Below are 26114 nucleotides of genomic sequence, written 5' to 3' on the forward strand. Positions count from 1 at the left end.
AAACATACACAAAATCTATTCTATCTTGATCTAACTATATTTGCAAGTGTTAATTATAAATGTTCTAGATAAATCGTAAAACATTGGTTAGATCCTGCAAAATTATAGTTCCACTAGATTGTTGATGCAGTTAATTGTAACCCAAATGTTTCTTATGTCAGAGAGAATTCACTAGTTGGTAATTTAGCTTCATGAATTAGAACTAAATTGGCTCTACTTTGGGGAACATCAATTTCAGCTATATATGTTTTCCTTCTCCAAGGAATCAACATCTTGGACTTTCATGATAAAATCAAAACTATGAATCTTGATGAGCAATAATGTATGAAAACCTTGTTGGAAGGTGTATTGTAATGACCTCTAATGCTGAACTGAGAAATTTTGTCAAACACTTCACATACAAGGGTCATATGACTGATATAGTATTTCAGTTTGCTTTAATGACTCTTTTCAATTTGCATCAATGAGAATCTTTTGCAGGAAGACTCAAAATTGACTAAACAATGACCTAACATGAATGTGCAACTTATTTTTGACAATATTCAATGCATATATGTAACTAAAACTACTTGCATTATGCTGCTACAGCAAAATGTAATTATGACAAACACGTTGGATGCAACCTATGATGGTGTTAATGCACTTATAGCCAAGTGGCATTAATACAAACACTTGGTATGCAAAATTATAACATTATTTATGCCAAAAAGAGAACTTACAGCCAATTGACATTTTGTCAAACAATTGGCATGCAAACTAATAAGCTGATCATGAATGATAAATACATATTCAATTACAACTATATCAGACCAGCAACTTATGTCTCCTTTATTGCACATATAATGTCTACTACAATGCTAGGATGAAATGGCCAAGACTCTTGGCTTACATCTGCAAAAATAATGCTTAAATTTGTTACAAACCTTCACCTACAGCCTTACTTTCTAATATGCATCTAAATGATAAGATTAATGCATGAAATATCCAAAGGAACCTGATTCTAGATGGCTATAATAATTTTTACCAATGTTGCTTTTTTGCTTTGCTTTTTTGTATTTGCTTTTTTGCTTTGCTTTTTTGAATCTGCTTTTTTGGATCTATTTTTTCGGATTACTTTTTTGGATCTGCTTTTTCAAATTGCTTTTTCGGATCTGTTTTTTATTTTCTCTTGCAACCAACAATTCAAATCTTCAGGTAAGTCTGGGTATACAAATTAAGCTCAACTTGAAATGGCTGAGTGCCACTTCCAAAGGGCAACCTTTCAGAGGATCTTTTACCCCCTCAGTAATGTAATCACTTGGGAGGTATCGTTCCCAATGATTAAGTTGAATACTTGCAGGCTTTCAAGCTCCACAAATGCTCAAGTAGACACAATAGAGAAAATAAACTTGGATGATAGACAATGAGCCCTCCATGCCTATATATTCTTTTTCTCCACTTTCTCCAAAAATTTCTAGAATATTATTTTATTTTATCTATTAAGTGACTTTATAAAATATTTTATAATTCAAGTCATTTTATTAAATTAATTAAATATAAAGTTATCTTTTAATATTTATTTATTTTATAACTTTATAAATGATTAACTTAATACCACTTATTTATTTAATTAAAATAATTAATTAGTCATTCTCATAAAATATTCATTATTTTGGACAACTTAATTAATTAAATTAATTAAATCAAATTACCTCCAAAATGGGGACATGACATGTATTCCCAAAATTTGTCAACATCAATGTATAGAGCAGAAGTGCTTATATTTTCAACCAATATATTATTTGAATGTAGTCTTTTATACCACAATCTCTAACTTGATTCTCCTTTCAGATGTTTTTTGTATTGCATTAGCCTCTAGGTTATGGTAATTTAATTGTTAAGGCATATAATGGTATCTTGATCACTTTTAGTTATGGTGGGTTAACTATTTAACACGAGCATCTAATCTTATCTTGTTTGCTAACTTATGACTACAAGTAATCTCCTTGATGGGCACATGATTATACTGAGAGGGGGTGAATTAGTAGAAGGCAACTTTACTGATTTAAAAGTTATTAATCACAATAACATCATTTACGCAACACCAATAATCATGCACAAGAACTGAATAATGCACGGAAATTTATGTGGAAACCCTTATGGGAGAAAATTGCATCATATTAATATTTTTGTAAATTTTTTGCTTTTTGTACATTTTGTAGCCTCCAGCCTACTAGAGGTGGCAATCCTTCATTCGATTTGTGAGCACCAACCCTCTAGAGCGCCCAATATCTTATCCAATCTCTCCTTGATGAGCACATGATTATACTGAGAGGGGGTGAATTAGTACAAGGCAACTTTACTGATTTAAAAGTTATTAATCACAATAACATCATTTACTCAACGCCAATAATCGTGCACAAGAATTGAATAATGCATGAAAATTTATGTGGAAACCCTTATGGGAGAAAATTGCAACATATTAATACTTTTGTATGATTTTTTCTTTTTGTAAATTTTGTAGCCTCCAACCTATTAGAGGTGGCAATCCTTCATTCAATTTGTGAGCACCAACCCACTAGAGTCCCCAACATCTCATTCAATTTGTCAACACTAACTCACTGGAAGCACCAACTCCCACAAGTGAATGCGTGGGCACCAAACTACTAGAGAAAATATCTCTTTTAGGAAGTCAACTTCCAAAGCAAAGTACGACCATCTATGGTTCTTCTTCGATGGATGATGACATTATGATTCCTTAACCTTGTATTCTATTCTTTTTCTCAAAACTTCATTAAATTTTATCCACAAATCTGCTATAAATTTGATTATCAATCTACTTAAAACTCTCTTCACAAGTTTGCTATAACTTTGCTTTCATATTTCCTTCAAATCTGTTTATATTTTTGATTTGTGTTTGCTTCAACATGCTTTGTGAATATTCTCTGATGTCTTCTTTAGTCTTGCATGACACCTCCTTTACAAATCTGCTTCTCAAATCTTTCATATATTTTCTCTACTGTGCTTCATTCTGTACATACTCTTCTTACTATTCCATGTTCATTTGTTGATATACTTGTATGTTTTACACACACCACCTTTCACAAATCCTTACTCCCAATCATATCTTCATGTCTCCATTTTAAGATTCATCTCTTTGAAATAGATCAACTATTTGAATGGTCATGTCATTTACTAACAAATCCGCTTTAACTCATCACTTCCTTTTTCCTCTTTTCATAATTTGCATCACAAAGATCTGCACTTCATATGTTTGGATCTGCTGGTGTATAGATGATATCACTTTTTGTTCAATCTACACGTTCTACCTCTCACACGATGCTCTCTTAGCTTCCCAAGCTAGGGAATTTCAATTAGAAACATCTCTTTTCGCCTTTAAAAACATTAGTCTTCATTCCTCATGCTAATTGCATTTCTTCATTAATAAATCTGATTATATTGAATAATATATCTTTATTTCCTTGCTATGTCATTTTTTTGAATATGCTCAAAAAAATTTACACAATCTGATTTGTTTTATAGCTGTATCTTGACATGAAAGGTTGCGTCTTTTAGAAGACATATATCCTTCTAAAAGAATATGTCCTGTTAAAACTAATTCCCAAATCTTTTCTTCTCTCGAGTGTTTCCTTCTTATTTTTTTGTCTTATTCTATTATGCCTTATTCTTTTTTGTTTTATTCACATATTAACATTTTTTTTTGGTTATAGTTTCTGCCAAAAGAACTAGCTCAGCATAATAACCAAACTCAAACCTTGACACCAAAATATCAAAGTTTAAATCTTCAATTTGAACTTTGAGATTATTATGTTACTGTTGACACAAAAATTTGCACCCTTGCTTGAGGTATGACCCTCAAGAGACCTTGTGTAACATAGAAACAACTTCCAAGTGTGGGACTTGCGCTCTGAGGTTGAATCTTTGGAGAGGGGCGACTTCCTTACTATCAGGATGCACTTACACTACCATTGGGAAGGAAAAGGGAGAAGGAGAACAGAAAGAAAATGCAGAAATGGAAAGGGAGGTGATGCACCGAGATAGAAATAGTGGTTACAACTCTGCCTATAGATGCACTACACATCAATGAAACACTCAACTACACTAATCTTAACTCTATTCCACTTTCTAAGAAACCACATGCAGGTTTGGAATTGATTGAAGTGCTGAAAGGAAAGGAATTTCACTATACAACAATCGTTGACAGACTTAACACAACACATAGATCTAAGAAAATGGAAAAGAAACATTCAAAACAAGGCAATAAACATACACAGATTAATGAATGGCAAGAAGAGGTAAGAACAAAAACATTTCATTAATGGAAGGCAAAAATGCAGAGCATAATGTTGTTGCAAAATACAAACAGAGAAAAAACCAGAAAAAGTATTTACAACTTGCCTTTATAGAGTTCAGGCATAACTTAGATCTAAGTGGAAGTTCAAACCCCACAAGATGGAGTCAAGTTACAAAGAGCAACAATAAATGAATATCATAACTAAATTTGATCATGAAATAGAATCTGCTGTAGTGAAGTGACAGGAAGAACCAAAATCAAGGCATCCAACCATAAGAGATCCAATCCAAAAGATTAGATCATTACATGTAATAAAGAGGCATGGAGATGTGTTAACACCATGGAACAAGGCCCCATATGTCATTCTGCAATAAAGGAACTATCCTTGTTAGGTGTCATGGCCGCAACAAATAAATTTGCACCATTGTCAAAAAACACGGGATGGGATAACATGCAATGTTAATCCGTTGCAAAAATTATAGAGCTGACCCGTGTGGAATAAATCTGATTTGCATCCAAAAAGATGAATCGTTGATGTAGGTCTTCATTTTGAATTAGACAACCTAGATGTTGCAAGAAATCTCCTCACAAGTGAATAAAACCCAACTGAAGATCAAGATCCTCTTTTAAAACAAATGGACAACCCAGAGGCATCCAAAAAAATCCAAAGATGGTCCAAAATCTAACGGCCATTGTATCTTTGCAAGAAGCCCAATGCGAAAATACGACCATTGTTCGATTAAAAGCAACCCATCACAAGAAAGGTCCACCACGTGGCATGAAACTATTGGTTGGCACACTTCCCAAATGCATGGTTGAAGAGACATCAACAATGATTTTGCGATTTTGTGGAAGCAAAAAGGTAAGGCTTTCGAAATAGCAAATTTTGCTATTTTGGAAAGAGCAACAAAGTCATTCTCCGAAATGGCGAAAATGGTTAACACAAAATGTTAACCTGACAGAAAGCGCGTGTTAACTCGCAATTCGGCAAATGAAGGAAAACAAGCCAACTTGGTCAATGAACAAACTGAACTAGCTTGGTCAATGAAGGAATCGAGCCAACTCGGCTCATGAAGAAACTGAGTTAACAAGAGATGTTAACCCCAACCAAAAGCTTGTTAACCCACATCAAAGAATTTAGCCCATTGAAGATCTCTTAGATTGGTTATCAATGATGGGCTAAATGAGGGGCAAAAATGACCAACAGTTACCTTAGAGAAGTCGACCATGATGAAGACGTCTTACATAAATAAGCATTCTTAAACTCTAAGGTGCTGATCCAATTCGTCTTATAAAATTGAACTAGCTTTCCTTAGATATGCCACTAAATGACGATTCTCTTCTTGTATTCTATAACAACATTTACATCTTTTTACTTTGACATAAATGACAAATTTTCAAACAATCTCCTAATTCTTCCTTTGACATCAATAACAATTAGTTCCAATACTCTTAATATGGACTGTGCTGTACATTTATCATATTTTTAGCAAAATCATTTGCCTAACTTACCATTTGAACATCCAATCTTTTTGGGTCTAAATTTAGAAGTATTACAATGTTAGTGAGAAAGGAGCCACTTTGTATTGGGAGGTGAAAACCTAAAACTCTCTTACTCTTTCTTGTTCAATTTGATATTATCAAGCATGAGAAATGACCTTGTCCGGTTCTTATCATTGACATGTTACTAAATAGGTCCTACGTACATTGAGGCTAAGAAGGAAATATTGTTCTCTATGACAAGCAAACCTTAGAGAGTAGATTGTTTAATAAGTTCCAATCAGTTTAGTCTTGGTTTGCAGGACTGGTCTTGAAACTTAAAGCAACACATTTTTTACAATAGTTAAGGGTTGTAGGTTTCCACAAATCAACATGGTAGTATTGGAGAGTTTGGGAATGCCATATGTGGCTTTTAATAGCCTTAAGATTAAAATTATAGGATTCGTATGCCATTTTGGTTTTCCTACATCATAATGATAGATTTGAACAAAACAAGAATTGAACTTTAAATACTAATTATCCAAGCAATACCTATCATCTTCTTATATGGTAATTTAGAATTTCATGTCAAGCATTTTTTTTTGTTTACATGCCTTTCAATTGTTCATAGATGCCTTTGAGAATGCAAATTCCCATTAGACAATTCAATTGCAAGCAATATATTATTTGGGTGCCTATGTTAAAATTGCATGCATTATTGACAGTCCTTTGTGTCTGCCATAATATCTAACCAAGAAACTTAAATGCAGCGTAATTATGCGTTTGAGCGACTTGATGTATTGACTGGAGAGCGCTATGTTTTGAAACTGAGCTATCCATTTAAGGTGAGTTTTTTCTCTCAACTCTCTAGGCATTTTCTTTGGAATTCTTTTATTTTTATTCATACAAGTTCATTATTTAATGCTCTATCTAATGTGCTCTTTAGTAGATTTATAATTGGTTACACAATTTTGGGCTACATATAGTGATTTCAATAAGATAATTTAGGTTTTTTTTGTCTTCAAGACCATATCTTGAAATGCTAAAAGAAGCTATGCAATGTCTTAACAAGAATCAATTCAAAAGTTAGACCATTGATCTTCATTAGGTGTTGTGTTTTGCATTTAGACTTCATGAGCCAATGGTTCCATATGTATATTAGGGATTGATTATTTTCTCTCCTTAGTTCTAGATCTTCTAAATGTAAGAACATAAGTCACCCCTATGAATACTTCATGCTTTGGACAACTTCCAGTGGTATAACATTATTCTTTGCCTAACACTTCGACCACCGAACAAGATTAAATGTTTTTTCTTAGAGGGGTCATGACAGAGTAACAATGAAATGGTTTAATGGAAGGAAATTAAACGCAAACTAAATCCAATTTTGCATTCATTTTTTTTTAGTTTGGTAAACAAAAGCCTTTTAAGCTACCAAACATGCCACAAATTTGAACCTACGAGCATAACGATTCGACATAGGTAAAAAGCTTGCAAGCACAATGGCTAGTGGAGGTTCAATGGTGACAACCTCATTAGCGAAGTGTTTCAACCACGACTCCTAAATGAATGCAAATAATGACGTTTTTGAATTAGACTCAAGTTGCTCACTAAATATATGCATCATACAATACGTCTTGGAGGCCATCAAGAAAATGCATCTTATTCATCGTTACAGGTTGTCTCTCTCTATTAAGTTAAACTTTTAAAGTTGGTCTGACTAATGTAGTTTTTACGTTGTTTGCATCACGTATTTGTAGTTGTTTATTGTTTATTATTTGTTGTGGAGAAAATGTAGAGCTTATTTAAAAAAGTGCATCTTTAATAGTTGAATGTATAGAGTCCAAAGGCCTTTGTGGTGTTGTTTTAGTGTGAGACAAGTTTGTTTAATTGGAAACTTAATATGCCTATCCTTATAAAATATTGGTGTAGTTAACATGCATGCATTAAAAAGGTAATTTTAAAGTATTTAATTAAAAAAAGATTAGCTTTCAAATTTAGTTCTCAAGAACTTCAATCTAGTTTGTTGATTGTGATTAAATTGTAGTTGTAATTAGTTTGTTTCTCTGGTGAGTTGATACATTTGATTTGGTGAAGTCTTCATTGAGCTCATTTTGAACAAGAGATAAAATTTGTGTCGATTGAATCTCTACTATAATGGAGACATCTTCAATTTTGTGTTGCTGATATGTAGGTGGAGAACCACCCAAAATGTGACACATAGATACATCTTAGAATTGGAAGGTACATCTATTAATGGTGTTACAACATTAGCTTCTTTTTTGACCTTAAATTTATGGTTGAACCACAATTCCTCCCATGTAGTACACATGACAAGATGAATATGGTTGTACAAGAAATCATTTTATCCTTAGTTACTAGTCCAAGTTCGAAGAACCAGTTCGTCGGTATGACAAAATTTTAGAAAGGGGTTTGGGTTCGTTCGTACAAAAACATGTAAAAATTATAAAAAATTATATATACACATTTATGAAGGCTAGAAGCATAAGTTAAAATTAAAATGTCACATAGTATCATAAAATCATATGATTTAATCATTTAAACAACAAAACACCATAAGCATAAACTTTAAACTTGTAATCATAGTGCCATGAATCATGATCATATCATCATATATTTCAAGTTCTACATCAAAGTTCCAAAATATTAAAATTAAATCATGATTCATAACAAGTTCAAGTATCATTGTTCAAGTTCAAGTTTCAATTGATGGATTAAAAATTTATAATATTTATCTTCTTCATCATCTTCTTCTTCTTCTCCTCCTCCTCGCCCTAGTTCTTCGACATTAGTTGACTCAACAACTGAGCCAAGGCCAATGGGATCAACAACAACGATAATAGTATAGGCACCAAACTTCTTCAGTTGAAAGCCGAGAAGCAGAAGCATCCAAGTCCACCAACTTTGCATTTACATACCACCTTTTTGTCTCCCCTTTGTTGTATTCTTTAGTCCTGTTCGAGAGGAGACACAAGTTGTAATGCACAAATGCCAAGTTCTCCGCTCTTTTTGATTGCAACCTATTGCACTTCATTGTGTGGATAAAAGAATATGTGCTCCAATTTCTTTCTGAAGCAGATGAACTAGCAACATGTGAAGACATGACCAAGTAAACAATTAAAATATAATTAAATTATGTATCTTGAATCTTAAAATTTCTAACAATTTATGAAGACAAAAGTAAACTAATAGTAATTTAAAAAAAATTAAACTTCCTTGTGATATCACTTTGATTGCAAGGGGCTGTATCCTTCCTAAATCGATAACAAAAAGCATCATTACTTGAATTTTTGGCATCCACAAATTGTATGAACTCATTCGTAATCAAATCTCGCATATCATCATTAGGAGAAAGTCATTCATATGCTCCCTTGTATCCATCAAACACTTCTATATCTCTATAGGGTGGTAGCCTTGTTGGTAGATCAATATATTGGGTGCTATAGTCTTTGGGCGTCAATGCATAGGCATGCAAATACAAAGGAGTTGTCATTTTGTTCCACTGTTCTACAACAATTGCTTGCAATTGTTTGAAGAAGGTCTCTTGAGGATTTGGCTTCTTTTCCTTCACAATTTGCTTGATCTTCTCAAGCATTGAGTCTATGCCATCATAAATCTCTCCAAGGCAAGGCCTATCCATGTCAACATACCTAAGCATGATCATAACGGGCTCGATTAGCTTAATGAGATATTCCACATGTTCCCATCATAAGTCATCCAATATCCTAAGCTTTATTTTGGATGCCCTCTCACTGTTGCTTTGCCTCCATATAGCCTAATTGTTGCTGATTACTGTATTGGAAAGTGCCTCTTTCATTTCCATAAGTCGTCTCAAGACAATTACATTTGATGCAAAATGTGTCTCAACAACTTGTAACATAAAATAAAGCAAAATAAATGCAACTATTAGATACAAACTCTAAAAAAGAGTACACATTACACAATAAAAAAATCAGAAATTGTAAGATACTATTTTAAAAAATAAATAAATTACCAACTTGAGTTCAAGTTCACTTACCTTCAACAACTCTAGACTTGAGAACATTTTGAACAACCCTCGAGTCATGTGGTGGTTTGTGATGAACATTTGGATGTCCTCAGCTTTTGCATACACCTCCTTGATCCACTCAATACTCTTTCCAATCTTTCGTAGCATAAGAGTGAGTGAATGAACTGCACAAGGTGTCCAAAAAATATGATGGTGTCTCTCTTCAACCAGCAAGCCAGCAACTCTACAATTCTTTGCGTTGTTTGTTACAACTTGGACAATGTTTCTAGCACCCACTTCTTCAATGATAGAGATGAAAATATTAGCAATAAATCACCCATTGTTTGTTTGCCCCTCACAATCCATTGCTTTCAAAAACATTGCCCCTTTAGGGGACACCGCTAAAACATTGATCAATGAACGATTTCTAGCATCTTTCCACCTTTTTGAAACAATTGTTACCCTTGTCTCAATCCATGAATCCTTTATGAGCTTCAATTGGTCATCAATCGGCTTAACCTCTTGATATTATAAGGTGGTTCATACTCTCTCAAAATTGGGACCTGAATGCCCTATAGGCGCTTCATTAGCACTTCTCAACATCCTCTTGAAATATGGAGAGCAGCCAAGAGTAAAAGACAACCCATTTGCATACAAGCATCTTGTTGCATCAATGTCGACAATTTCCCTACTCTGATTTTGAAATGTAGTTTCTAGTGGTCCCTTTCTTTTGTGTGGAAGGGGTGCTTCATTTTGAGAATAAGGGGCAGCTGAGGTAGTATAGAAGGGGTGATCTTCTATTACAACATTTGTGGTGTATTTCATTCCCTTTGCTCTTTAGTTTTATTGCCATTAATGGTATATTGCCTAAGTTCTTCTCTTTCTCTCTCTCTTCCTCACGCTCTTGAGTATATTTTAATACTAATGAATTTGACATAGGTGCATTTCTTTTTTCAAGACATTTCTTGACTCCTCTTTTAGAGTATCCACACAAATGGCCCACCACACAAAAATATGAACTATTTCTTTCTACAACACAACCCCGACATTGCCAAAGGAAAGCACCACCTCTTGGAAGAAGGCATACAATATGCATATACTTTTACAAAGGAGAATTAAAATGGGGTTCTATTCTTTGTTGGGTATTGGCATTGCCTATCGAGGAAGAGGTAGACCCCATTGAAGTTCCTTTTCCTATGGCAAGAAATTGTATGCATATTGAGAATAAAAAACAATGGCTAGATCTCATTGGCAATGAAAGATAATTGAAAAAAATAAAAAGCTTAAACAAAACAAAAGGAAAATGGAATAAGGATTTACCTCTTGCTGCCATTGTAAGCTTGCAAAGGTGTAGGAATAAGACACAAGCACTTTAAGAGAGCTCTCAAACCAATTTTCCAACTCCCCTCCTTGCACAAAACTTTTGCTCAACCACATATTTTGCTCTTACTTAAGATAAAATAACTTATTTGCACACCACAAATGAGTGCTAGAAGCCAACATAAGCCTTTCACATTCACATTTTAGGGTTTAGGAACTCAAAAAATAATAAAATATGTTAAAAAAGCAACTTCAAAGCCATTTGTAGGGCCCAGTTCGACGTAGTTTGCAAAAGTTTGACCTATGACATGTCTGTCCACCTGGGTTTGATGTTGTTTGGAACTAGTTTGATTTGGGAGGCAAAATAATGAACCCTGGTCAAACTTTGTTCGAATTGTAGTTGGAGTCGGTACCAATTTGAACCCTGGCCTAGTCCGGAGGGCATACAACCGAACCAGGGTAGCTAAGATTTTATCTTGATTGGCATCATAAACATTGCAGATGTTTCACAAAATTGAACTAGAGTTTTAGGATTATTTGTAATTTGGCTAATATAGATTATTGTTTTGGTTCAAAGTTGGAGCCTACCTAGCCTTTTGTGATACCATTATCGAGTCCAACTTTTATGGTATAATAACCCCTATAGGTTATCCAACCTTCAACTTGCAAACATTCGTGGTTTTGAATGTTTTGTTTTGATTTGCAATTTCAAAATAAAAAATAAACCTTTTGCTAGGCAAGATATAATAACGTTGGAAATATAAAATATTCTAGAAATGAAATAGAGCTGCGATGATTCTTTTTGAGCTTACAATGATTTTCATTAACCATTCATATCCGGAGGTCTTTAAGCTTTTATTATAAAATCTGGAAATGTATGAACATGTAGATAACAATTGATAATAAATATTCAATGCTGATAATAATTGCAATGGCTGCCACAATTGATTTTGGAAATACTCTGGTAATAATCTGCACTTAAACCTTTGTATCTTTCAACTTGCTATTAGTATTTTTGAAACCCTTGAATAAACTTCACAAATCTGCTCATAAATCTAAATGCTTGGAACCTTATTAATAATGGCTGCCAATGATAACCCACGGGTCTTCAATGAATAAGCATCAAGTATATGGACAAACCCTTGATATTTCTTTGACAAATCTCCACAATGAAGAACTTTGAATGAAACCTTTCCTTAAGCAATAATTCGGTTGATCTTTCAGTCTCAAAACTGCTAAGCAAAGAAGATTGGACAATCTCCAATGCCCTAGAACTCTTGAAACCCTTGTTTCAATTGCACAAAGACCAAGAACAATCAAGTAAAGTCAAATAAGCATCTCATAACGAGTTTGATTTTTTTTTGAAACCCTTTGTATCCTTTCAACATTTAAATGCCTTCAATTCCCTTTTTGAATTCCACTGGCTTTAATAAGACTTTTTAATAAATGTTGTAAAGTGGGGCACGCATTCCACTTAAATGCACCATATAATAACTTGAAATTATAATCAATAGATGTCCTTTTATAAATTCATTAAATGTTCACACTTTATAATTTGAGTTTATGATAATAAATCCCCTTAACTATAAAGTCAATGTATCCTTTCAACATTTAAATGCCTTTAATCCCCTTTTTGAATTCGACTGGCTTTAATAAGACTTTTTAATAAATCTTGTAAAGTGGGCACTCATTCCAACTCAAATGCACCATATAATAACTTGAAATTATAATCAATAGATGTCCTTTTATAAATTCATTAAATGCTCTCACTTTATAATTTGAGTTAATGGCAATAAATCTGCATAACTATAAAGTCACATGGAGTCAATATAATATTCCCCTTAAATAATTAATCGGAGTTACTGTTTTGGGTACGGGTATGGGTTTCCATTTGGGTTCGTGAGTATATTTGTATCTATGCATTATATATACTTGTATGACCTGTTTGAGTGTGTGTGTGTGTGTCTATATATATATATATATATATGTATATATATTTGTATGAGTCGTTCCATTTAATTTTAAATTATATCAAATTACAGTTTACTAATGGTACTGTTATACCATTTTGGCTGATTGCATAACAATACCATTAGTAAACTGCAATTTGATATGATTTAAAATTAAATGGTACAGCTCATATATATATATGAGATAGATTGACCCTATCCTGACCCACCACGGACCCACAGGGAGCACCAAGGACCCACGCAGACCCACTGCCCACAAGGCCAAAAAGTATGTTAAAAACACAAAAACTATATTTTTTTGTTACTTTATTATGGTACAGCTCATATATATATTCCCTGCAGGTCTGTGGTGGGTCAGGATAGGGTTGATCTATGGACCCACAGTCCATGGCATAGACCCTGTCCAGGCCCAACACAAATTCGGAGTTGAGAAGGATCTGAACCTAGACATGGCTGACAGGGTCCAAACCCTGCAAACTAGGAGTTAATTATTATTAAAGTAACACTTTAATAATAATTAAATATTATAACTCCATTAATAACCATTACTGATGCATTTTTAATGTCCTATGTTGGCTTAGGGAATAATAAATAAATAGGTGCCCCACATTCACATGATCATTTAATGCACTTATAAAGTCAATTGGCGCCATTTAAACATTTAAAAAAAAATGTAACTTTTAATAATTAATTATAAATAAATAGTAATTTATCAATAATTAATACCTTAAACTTGAGCCAATTGACTTATTCCACTTCCTTAACTGATTAACCTTGCTAACCAAGTACAGGTGCATAGCCAAAAATATTAACATGGGTATAATTAACTATAAATATCAAGTTCCTCTAATTGAGCCAACTGACGAATGAGTCAATCACCATGCATACCATGAGTTTCGGTGCACTTGCCAGATATAGTAACTACTCAAAAATGACTTACTATAAATAGTAAGTCTCTAAATAACTCTAGTCAACGATACTACACTGCCACCAAGCTGTTCTGTTGCCTTGCTAAAGATGTAAACCCTGACTTTCTTGAAATAGACACTTGCTATATACAGTAAGTGTGTCAAATTGATCCAAACAAAGAGCAATCTTTAACATCCCTGACCTCTGGAGTGGGAATTGGCCTTTGGTTTTGCCAATTGAGACACTCTAACCATCTGACTTGGCTTACGGGGGTCACCGATAGGCTGATCCAATTCACAAAACATAGTAAGCTAAAAAGGGGGCATTATAGATGCCTCCTATCCCGTTGATTGTATGCAAGTTTCCATCACTATGTGTAACAAAAGTTTTTTTGACATTGTAAGGAATAAACTTGACATACCAATCTTTTCAACATAGCACTGATTTCTTAGTAACTTTAGGTAGAGGTTATAGAGAGGACAAGGATGAGTTTGTGTCTTTAATGTGGCTCCAAATTTTGCCTTGGGGTGTCCCAATTACAAAACACGGTGGCAGGCTTAGGTCCTTACATTGCTTGAAGTTCAACATTAACTCAAGGTGCACTTGTGGTGGTGCAGAGGTACCTTGGCAGCATCCACTATGTCATTTGGTCATTAATTGTAAAATCCAACATAAATGGATCAGATTCTAATTAAGTTAAAAAGTGCAATTTAAAAAGTCTAAGTTAACATGTGTTAATGCAACATTACAATTAGTAATTTTGCAAGTTGTATCTTATATGTCTAGGCAGGCATGGTAATTGAAAAGTTTGTAATTGCCCGTGAAAGATTATAAGTGCTGGAATTACTCACAAACAACAGAAGAGATATGAAAATGTAAACATTATTAAAGCCTCTGACTGTTGACAGTCCCAGGCCATTGGAATGAAGGCTCTATACAATCTAAAATGGCATAAGTTTGAAAATAGTTCAAAATATAGTATTTTATATTCCATGTTATCAGATTCTGTGTCTATTGTAATTCCAAATTAATCCATGGTTTCCGAGTGGATTTAGCTTTCAGAGTTGATGCAGTGTTGGATTTGTCATTCAGTTATAACAGTCAAAGTTTGAATTCCATGTGCATAATCAGGTTTTTACTTGTCTGCATTAAAATCTTTAATGGATCAAGAATCAGTTATGGCTTTCCAACTGAATAAGATTCTTGAATGATATTGGGTTTTAAATCCCAATTTCAAAGCAATGAAATTTGGGGCTGCTGAAAAATGAAAAACCGATTCTTAATTGGTTCTTTAATCAAATGCAGATTTCTTTATCATAATGTAATATGGTTTGCTAGCATGGGTTCAGATATTTTGGAATTGATTGGTGGTCTGATTTTTGGAATATTTTCAAGAGTCTTGTTGAGAATGATAAAAACTGATCCCAATCTTAGAGATTCTGATTTTTAATGAGATGGAATCCGTTCTTTATTCCCACCACATTGAATGCAGACTTCAGATTAATATGGTTAAACCATGGGCTGAAATTGTTGAAAAATTTAGCTTCATAGTGAATTGAATCAAATTCCATATGTAATATATGTTAAAACTTAATATATATATGTGTGTGTTGATGGATTTATGTTGATATCCGTAAATATGCCATTCTAGGAATATCACATTGAGATGATATATCTTCATATGCTTGAGAGTATATTGTCTTCCATAACAAATCTTCCCTAGCTAAGAGGGGGTGTTAAGATTATAGCCATAGTTGGAATGATTTAATCATAAGATACAATGTTGATATATATATATATATTATAAATATATATTATATTATATTATATATATTATACATAGATATTATATATAATACATATGTTATATTGTGATTTATATTGTTAATATATATTAACTAATAATGATTAATTGTAGAGACATGTCTCTTCATGAGACATGTCTCCCACTCTTATATTAATAAAAGATTGGGATTTGCATTTGGAACATATCTATAACAATGAAAATATAATTACATTTGTAGAAACCGATCCATGTTACTTGACATGGTATCAGAGCCAAACTGCAAATTTATAATGTGGAATGCACGAACTTGTTTTTAGAAGAACCAATAAAATACATTTGGTAGCTATGCACGCAACAAAAGAAAGTATTTGGATTTATGGTATCAATATCCACCAAAGTGTTTAGAGGGCAAACATTTAATAGAATGTCCAAAGGTGCGCAAGACAGTCATAAAAGAAAAGTGAATTTTGTTGGTAGATTAGAAGAATGGATTAAAAAGAATAAATACAATCCCAGTTTGAGGATGATAGCAAGGAACCAAAGAAATTTTGAAATGAAGGAGGACTATTAGCACTTTAGCATAACATGGTTGAATTCAAATCCACATTGCTATTACAGAGATCACCTTCGGGAGTTCCCTGAGCATCTAAATTGTGTATTGTGGATCAGTTCCATTTCTTTTATCAACATGCATTCACAACAATTTTGAAAGTGCCACTACATTTTCTGTGATCAGTGACATGTGGAATGAAGCACTGAATAAGTGACTTGGTATCAAAGGCCTGGATCTGAATGAAGTCGTGACTGGAAGAGGAAAGCATGGCATAGGCTTTGATTGATTGTTGATCAGGATTGCTGGCTTTATAATGATGGAAAGTCAGCTACATGTGTTGTACTTAGTCTTGTAAGGCAATGAGGGAAAATCTGTTCACACAGGGAAACCCAGAAATGAGATTATAGACAATGATGATTAATCTTGATGATGTGGAGGAGATAAGTCTGGCCAAGAATTCACTGCACCGCGTGGGTTGACGTTTTGTGAACACTACTCATGCTGATGATTCATTACAAACAGATTAAACACAATGAGTGAATGAAGAGGTGTGTCTAGGAAAAATGGAAGAGACACATCTTCATATTGAAACTTATTACTTCGTCAAAGAGGAAATTGGATATGTGGAAACTAAAGTAATCAAACCATGTCAGCACACAGAGTCAGCAATTTACAAACCAAAGTCATATAGTACAACGGGTTCAACATAATTAAAGGAATTCGATTGCATAGAATTATGATTGGAAATAAATAGCACATAAGGAGGGATGAATGGACAAGGTGGACCCACCACATACTTGAGAAATATATAAAGCGAAGCAAAAGTTCTATATTCACGGATTGCTAAGGAGGTAAATGAAAAATATTGAATGAATAGATATAAAACTATTCCCACCAATTGGACGCAATAAACAGGAAACAAACTTCTCAATTTTGTAATTCTAACATAATAAACAAGAAACCCGACAATTCGCATGAGTGTTGGTGAAATGTGTTAAGTTTGTAGTTCAGTCAGATTTATATGATCATGAGATTCATTATTGATGATAAATCATCTTTAGATAAATATTCTTATATATATATTAGTATATATATAATACATATATTATATTATATATATATTATACATATGGTTATTTATATTATTAATATACTAACTAATGATGATTAACTATAGAGACATGTCTCTTCAAGACATGTCTCCTCTCATATTTATGATTCCTCAAATCTGCATTTGGAAATCATCAATAACAATGGCCATGATTCTACATTTGCAGAAACGATCTTAGAATTTAACATGGTATTAGAGCCAAACTGCAAATGGAAGAAAGGATAACATTAAAATGTCTTGTCAACTGCCTCAACCTCAAAGAAATGTGCCATCATGAATTACCATGATTAGTGGAGATATGCTTGCAAAATTCAGAATGGTCAGCTCATCGACATATCTGACAAAGTGTCACAAGAAATGGCATCCCGTGAACATGAAAAGTAGTTATTGCAGGGTACCCACAAAATTTATTGCGGTCCATTGTCATAGAGACAATTGGAGGCATGGAACTCACCTCGCTCTGGTGAACGACAGGCATAGAGATTAAAAAACAATTACAGACTTCCCTGAACTTTCTGATATATTGAGGTTGCCCTAAATTATGATCAGCCAATAAATCCAATACTATTTGATGTAGTTGCAGAGGTTGTCTGCAACGTTTATTAGAGAAATGAATTTAACCATCAAAATTCAAATATTTTATTCAATTGATCTCTGAAACTGAAAATAAAAATAAAAATTGTAGGCATAAGATCTATTGGTTATATTTAGCAGCCCCTCTGCTCTTTTTTCTAATGTTCTTAACAGAAATTAGAAGAGAGGGAAAATGGCATCGAAGGGTTGTTTTTCCAGTTCATTGTCATCAGATTAGAATATCTGTTCTTTGAGGGGTCAACACTCTACTGCAGCTGATAATAGTAATTGCATTAACTAAACGCTGCAACAGCCATGCCCTTAAAATATTACTACTCCTTAGAACTTCATCCTACATTACAATTTGCTTTAATTCTTACTCCGTAGAGCTAATGGTAAAACTCATGTTCATTATCAACTGGAATAATAACAAGCTAACTATGATTAAATCATTGAAAGTTAAAGTACCAACAGGGAAGTCTTGGTCCACCCCCAATATCAAGCGATTGCCAATAATAGATCTTTTTAAGAGTACATGGAATCACTTCCTTTGTGTGAAATTGACAAGCTTTGAGACAGTCACAGACTGGTTTTGTCCTGCAGTTAATTTAATAAAGAAAAAAAAACAACAAAGATGATTAACTAATATGGAGACATAGTTTGTTTGTTAAATAAATTTATTAAAGGAGTGCGATTATTAAAAGTAGCAGTTGCATGTTCCAGAGAAGACTGTTCTTGTGAAAAGGCACGTTGTTTGAGAAGAGACACATGTGAGTTAGAAGACATGTACTTTTCAAGATTGTTCTCTGGACACAAAGAAACTTGTCATTATCGGATGACTACTAGTTATTCTTTAATATATGGGTTGCCATGTTTTGTGCTGACAAAACAGTTATAACCAGCTTCATCTTCAAGACATGAGAAGTTCTTAATCGATGGATGATATTTGGTGGAAACCAGTAAATGAAAGAATACGTAATGGACAACCTTTGACGGGTCCACCAGCTTATATTATCCAAATTCAACATCAATGCAATCATGAGGATTGGAGGTTTGAAGAATCAAATTGAGTTAGTCAAGGATTAATCATTTGAAGGGAAGGACCAAACTAAACTCTGGAAGAAGGCTAATTACTCAAATAAGGAAGAAGCGGACTGCAAGGATGTTAATAAGTATCTTGAGATAAGTATTGTTGGTTATTATCTCTTGAATACTAATTTTATTTGCATATCATAGTCAATCACTTAACTATATTTATGCATGTAATATAAGAGTCATTTTCTTTATTATGCTCTTCTTCTTCTTTCCTTGATCCCTAGGGATGATTCTTTGCAAAGAAGAAAAAGAAGAATCGAAAGAATTTTTCAATTTTTGATGTGTTGCAACATTGTTTAATGATATAAGAGTGAGAATTTTACATTGTGGGGGAGAACAATAACCAATGTTACATTCTCACTTGAACCATCTTTAAAGGGGGGAGATCTCAAAAAAAAGGAACATCATCAGAGTTTCAAATCTGAATCATCCTTTGATTTGATGCATATGGGCATTCCTTAAAGTAACTTGTATCAAAGATGCACAAATAAGTAGTCATTCGGTATTCTCTCTCTTAATTGTATTTCCATATGCACTATAAGATGGATAACATGGGAAATCTATCCAAATCATATGGTTATGGTTGCTAAAGCATTTGAACCACCTATGATTATCCGCTTGATGAACAAAGCTCTGAGTATGATTAATAGATTCATTCTTGTGGATCAAATTGGAAAGAAGATTAATACTCAGAAAGAAGAATTCATAGAGGTTGATATCCTTCATGGATTATTGTCTCTCATTAGACTCGATATTGATTGAAAAATCTATAAAAATGAAGTATTTGGGAATTTTACATTGTGGGGGGTGAATAATTACCCAATGTTTCATTCCCATTGAAGGCATTTTTCTGATTTGATGCATATGGACCTTCATTAGAGCAACTTGCATCGAGGATGTTGATGTGTAGATAAGTAACCTTATCTTTGAGTATCACATTTATCTACTCATTATAGTCTCTCTGTCATTTGTAGTTTTATATGTACTATATGAATTATTTTTTTCTTGATCTTTTCCTTTGTATTTGAAGTTGATCTTGTAGGAAAAGAAGAATGGCACATCAGGCAGCTTATGATAGTAGCTTAAAAAAAGTTGTGATCAAACTAGATAAAGTGAGGGTCTTGAAACAAATATCTTTGATGATTGAGATTAGGAGTATTCTTCTACATTAAGAGGGAGTATGATACTTCATAAGAGACAACCTTATACGAGGAGCTTAGAAGATTGATATTTAGAGGGAGTCTAAAAATACATGTATGTGATTGGATGATTTTGATGGGCCTACCCTTGTATACATCATGAGGAAATAACGGCTTATCACTGAAGGTTGAAAGATTAATATCATATTTAGAGGGAGTTTGAGAGACATCCTTGGGTGAAGAGAGTCTTAAAGGGAGTAACTACAAGACCTAACTTCCCAGGATCATTGTTCAGAGGGAGAAATTTTGAGATGATATCCTCTCTATGAGGAGAAGTCTAAGTGATTTTTTTGTAATATGCTCTCCTCTATGAGAGAGAAGTTTGAGGTGAAAACCCTTGTTCCACCCTCTAGTAGCAACTATGGGGGGTCCACCCTCTGACTTGGTTCATGGTGGAAATCATGTGAGTTAATACATGATGTTGTTGTGATTATGTCATGAAAAGTGATGATCTTTTATTGATGTATATATTTAGAGGGGAGCTATTGAAAGGTGACGATCTTATCAATAGCTGGACCTGCTATCATAATAGACTAAATTAAGTTGCTGTCCCAAAGTGTCGGAAGTTATGATAGCGAACGTTTCATACAAAAGGTAACTATTGTAAGGTGACGATCTTATCACTAGTTTGACCTATCTCCTAGATATGCTACATTAACCTGTAGCACCAAAATGTGTTGGATGTCTAGGAGCAAGTGTTATCATGGTTCTTTGGGCCGGACTTTGGCAGACGCCTTGATAACCAACTCATCATGGTTCTTCGCGCCGAATTTTGTTGGACACCATGAAAATCAATTTTCTATGGTTCTTCGGGCCGGATCTTGTCGGACACCATGACATAATATAAATATTCTTATATATTTATTATTATTATATATATAATACATATATTATATTATATATATAATAATATATATATTATACATATGGTTATTTATATTATTAATATACTAATGATGATTAATTATAGAGACATGTCTCCTCTCATATTTATGAGTCCTCAAATCTGCATTTGAAAATCATCAATAACAATGGCCATGATTCTACATTTGCAGAAACGATCTTAGAATTTTAACAAAATGAGACCATCCAATATTATCAAAGCAATTATATTTGAAGGGCGAAGATGTATGTGTTACACCCATACTGTATGGGGGAGATATAACATAAATATATGATACAAAGCGGAGATTAAAGTGATGATTCGATAATAAGAAAATTACCTTTTCCTGCGTAGATATAATCTTGTGTACTATCAAAGGTGTCACAAAAATAACAAGGTTTGTTTCTTTATGACTTCATGCCCACGTGGGGGAAGAAAGAGGAGGGAACGAATACATTGCTATTTGGTGGAAGAACTAACTATAATCAATACTAAGGAAATGACACGATGTACAGGGTTACATACATTTGGACAAATGAGAATACAAGTATGTTTGGTGGGAAGTAAAGGTAATATGGAGATGGTTACAATTAGATAACCCAACGGTGTGTAGTATATTAATGGTGTCATCTACAACAAAGGATCGAGGCCTACACGGTAAGTTTTGATTGAACGAGTCATGGGAATGGATTCAAATCTGTTGCTATTTTGAATATTCGACAAGTATCAACAATGACAACCCACAAAAATGTCTCCTAAAATGCACATGATAATGTAATATTATTAACAAAGAAGATTGAGTTGAAATATATTTGGTATTAATGGATGCATATAATATTGAGCATCTATATATTGCCGACTTATATACTTTTGTGGGAGCGAAGTTCGGGAGAAGATATATTGTGAGCTTACTCTTTCATGTGTTGGGAGGAAATAATATTAGATTTTATTGGTAATCCTTTATTCTTGCCCAAGTACTAATACGAGTGGTGACTAGATGAAGGCTTAGTTCCTATTATTATGGATGCAAATAAGATATTAATCACAATTTCTTTTCGTTATTGACAAAACAATCATTCATATTAGGGGTGTGAATTCATTACCTAGCAATATGCATAGGATGACACTGAACATTCAACTAGGTGAATATCTAAAATTGGTGTCAAGAATAGTATCATGAGTGAATCTTCAATTTGACTATGGCATCACATCTACGAATCATCGTTCAACATTGCTTCGACAAATTGACTAATCTAGTATGATTGAGATTGTATAAGAAGGAATAAGAAAAAGTTAAAACAAAAACAAAAGGAAGTTTGCCATATTTGATATAATGCAGAATTGTTCAACTAAATAAGAATGAGAATTTTACACTGTGGGGGAAATTATAACCAATGTTTCATTCCCACTTGAACCATCCTTAAAGGGGATATATCAGTGAATAGACTCTAACAAATTTTTCAATTCAAACCATCCTTAGTGGGGAGAAGATTCAAAGGGGAGATGTCTCTCAAACAATTTGAGAAAATATTTTCTAAATTGATGTAAATGGACCTTCATTGAAACAATTTGTATCAACGTTGTGCAGATAATCCTATCCTTAAGTATCACATTTATCTACTTGTTGTAGTCCATCTCTTATTTGTATTTCTATATGTACTATAAAGAGTTATTTGCCTTGATCTTTTCCTTTGTCTCTAAAGATGTTCTTGTAGGAAGAGATGGTTGATACTTTACACTTATTGTACATAACTGAATTTTATGACAATAGCTGCAAAGAAGTTTTGATCTAGAATTAATTAGTTATTTGATGATCATGCTGGATAAAGTGAGGCTCTTGAAGCAAATATCTTTGATAATTGAGATTATGGGTACTTTTCTATTAAGAGGGAGTCTGACACGAAAAATTGATACTCATAGAAACACGTGTGTGAATGCATGATTTTGATGGGCCTACCCTTGCATACATCATGAGAAAAAGTAACGACTTATCACTAGAAAATCAAAAGATTGATAGCAAATTCAGAGTGAGTTCGAAAGGCATCCTTGGGTGAAGAGAGCTTCTAAAGAAGTAACTAGAGGACCTGACTTCCCAGGATCGATGTTCAAAGGGAGAATTTTGAGGTGCAATCTTTTGTAAATGATATCTTCTCTATGAGGAGAAGTTCTAAGTAAATTTATTGTAATGTGTTCTTCTCTATGAGATAGAATTGAGGTGAAAGCCTTTGTAACACCCTTTGACTTGGTTCATGGTGGTTACTATTTCACATATATGATATGTAATGAAAGGTGACGATCTTTCATTGACATATATATACAAAAGGTAACCATTGTAAGGTGATGATCTTATAAATGGTAGACTTATTATCATGAGAGACTTCATTAAGTTGTTGTCCCAGAGTGTTGGAAGTCATGATAATGAACGTATTAACTAGAAGGTAACTATTGTAAGGTGACAACTTTATTAATAGTTGTTCTATCTCCTAACACCAAAATGTGTTGGAGCAATTGTTATCATGATTCTTCGAGCTGGATTTTGCTTGACACCTTGATAACCAACTTATCATGGTTCTTCGGGATGGATTTTGCCGAACACCTTGATAATCAACTCATCATGGTTCTTTGGACCAGATTTTGCCGGACACCTTGAAAATCAATTTGTATGGTTCTTCGAGCTAGATCTTGCCGAACACCATAACTTAAATCAATCATAGACCACACTTAACGTGGTGTAAATATCTTGTATTATAATTGCTATAATTCTCTCTTTGCTAAAGAAGGAGTGTTGAGAAATTTAGCCTCATAGTGAATTGAAGCAAATTCCATATGTAATATGCGTTAATATATATATGTGTGTGTTGATGGATTTATGTTGATATACGTAAATATGCCATTCCAAGAATATCACATTGAGATGATATATCTCCATATGCTTGAGAGTATATTGTCTTCCATAAGTCCAAGGGGTTTAGCTTAGTTGGTTGAAGCAATGAGTTCTTATTCTGGACACCTTGGTTCAAATCCCAAGAGGGACATCTTTGTGAAATTTTAAGTTGTGACTCTTGGTCTTTGAATTGTTGTTTCTAGTGTGATTGCTTGTAAGGAGCTTGAATAAGTTGTAATTGTTGCTCTTAAGGAGCCCTCGATATGTAAATGATCTTAATATAATATTGTCTTCCATAACAAATCCTCCCTAGCTAAGAGGGAGTGTTAAGAATATAGCTACTGTTGGACTGATTTACTCGTAAGATACAATGTTGATATATATATATATATAAAATATTGTAAATATATATTATATTATATTATACATATATATTATATATAATACATATGTTATATTGTGATTTATATTGTTAATAACTTAATATATATTAACTAATAATGATTAATCATAGAGACATGTCTCTTCATGATAAATGTTTCCTACTGTTATATTTATAAGAGATTGGGATCTACATTTGGAACATATCTATAACAATGGAAATATAACTACATTTGCAAAAACCAATCCATGTTACTTAATAGAAATGGTATCCATTTGAAATCATGAATCAGATTTTGTGTATGAAATTTCTGATTTTTTAAAATCTCATTTTGTATAAGAGCCAAATTCTTTTATGAGTTGAAAAGATTAAAGATTGGCATGTTTAAATGAGATTCTGATTTTAATGACTGTGTATTGATTCCTGTGTATTAATTTCCATTGTGGATGTTGTTATTTGGAGTTGAATTCAATTATGGTTAACGGAATAGAGGATCGGGCATGTTTGCAAGAGTCTTGGAATTCAACGTTATTGGTTCATAGTGTTAATTTTTAAATTTTTTTTGATTCTCTTAATTCAAGTTGCATGGTGTCGGGTGTAGTGATTGATATATAGGTTTCATTTATAGATGGGAATGTTATGAGCAAAATAAATTATTTAAAGTTTCTATAGAATGACAATTGGATTTTGGTTAATAATGGACTTTGGCAACAGGAATAATATTGGAATGATAGATACAAGTTTAGTTCAGTTGTTGAAGAATATGATTGATGTGCCTCTAATCAGTAATTTGTCAAAGATTGTTGAAACTTGCAGGTCTGGATGAAGTTTTAAGATGCTTTGCATCATGTGGTCACTACAAAATGCTTGCCCATGGGAATGGGACTTGGATCTATAGTAAAAACACATTATTCCTGCCACTTGACACATACCTTTTGGTCTAGGTCAGATATTTCATTTTGGTCTTAAGAAGCTTTCCTAAATACGATGACAAATATCATTCTCAAATAGGAAATTGATGATGGATGCATTGTGATGACAATATTCTTGGTACTGTCATGATCGAAGGTAGAATTAAGGATTATTCAACCTTGTAGCTGAATACACAAACACACGTAACAAAAATAAATGAAACAACGAATGACAAGTGATCTATTAATTTGTTGTCATGAAATACGTTACAGTCTACTACAATGGCCTTAAACATGAGGGCTTGACCTTCAAATATTGCATGGACACAATTACGTGGATTATAAAATTCTTGAATGATATTATTATGCTCTTCAAATATTCATGATAATAACAAAGAGAAAGTGGTGTAAAACTTGATGCCAAGTGTGATGTATAGTCAACTATAAGAAGAATAGAACCTTCTACAATGAGCTAGGCATGAAAACCCATCAAATACTTGTAGGTTTGGTTGGGATCATCTTGGATGGGCTTCCAAGATTAGGGCAAGACCCTAGATTACCCACTGGTTGAATTGGATCCATACCTGAACCAGCAAGCCCCAGGGCTTCAATCAGTAACATAGGATAAAATGATAATCTTATATCATATACTTGAAATTTACAATCCTCACAATAATTTTTGGGGGTTTTATATTCGTGCTGAATAAAATGTAAATGCATATTTTTTTGGATTTGCATATCAAGTTGTAGAAACCG

At 33.3% G+C, this 26114-nt stretch overlaps 1 protein-coding gene across 1 annotated transcript in view; it reads left to right on the plus strand.

Moving 5' to 3' along the window:
- The window catches only part of ICU2 (DNA-directed DNA polymerase), an 86893-nt gene that overhangs the window by 11251 nt on the left and 49528 nt on the right, over positions 1-26114 (plus strand). The window contains exon 5 of the mRNA XM_089791433.1: positions 6544-6618. Within this exon, the coding sequence (XP_089647559.1) occupies positions 6544-6618 (75 nt within the window). The remainder of the gene's footprint in view (positions 1-6543; positions 6619-26114) is intronic.

This window comes from Cupressus sempervirens, chromosome 7, assembly GCF_028749045.1.
Source record: "Cupressus sempervirens isolate cs-2001-9-10 chromosome 7, ASM2874904v1, whole genome shotgun sequence".
NCBI classification, from domain to species: domain Eukaryota; kingdom Viridiplantae; phylum Streptophyta; class Pinopsida; order Cupressales; family Cupressaceae; genus Cupressus; species Cupressus sempervirens.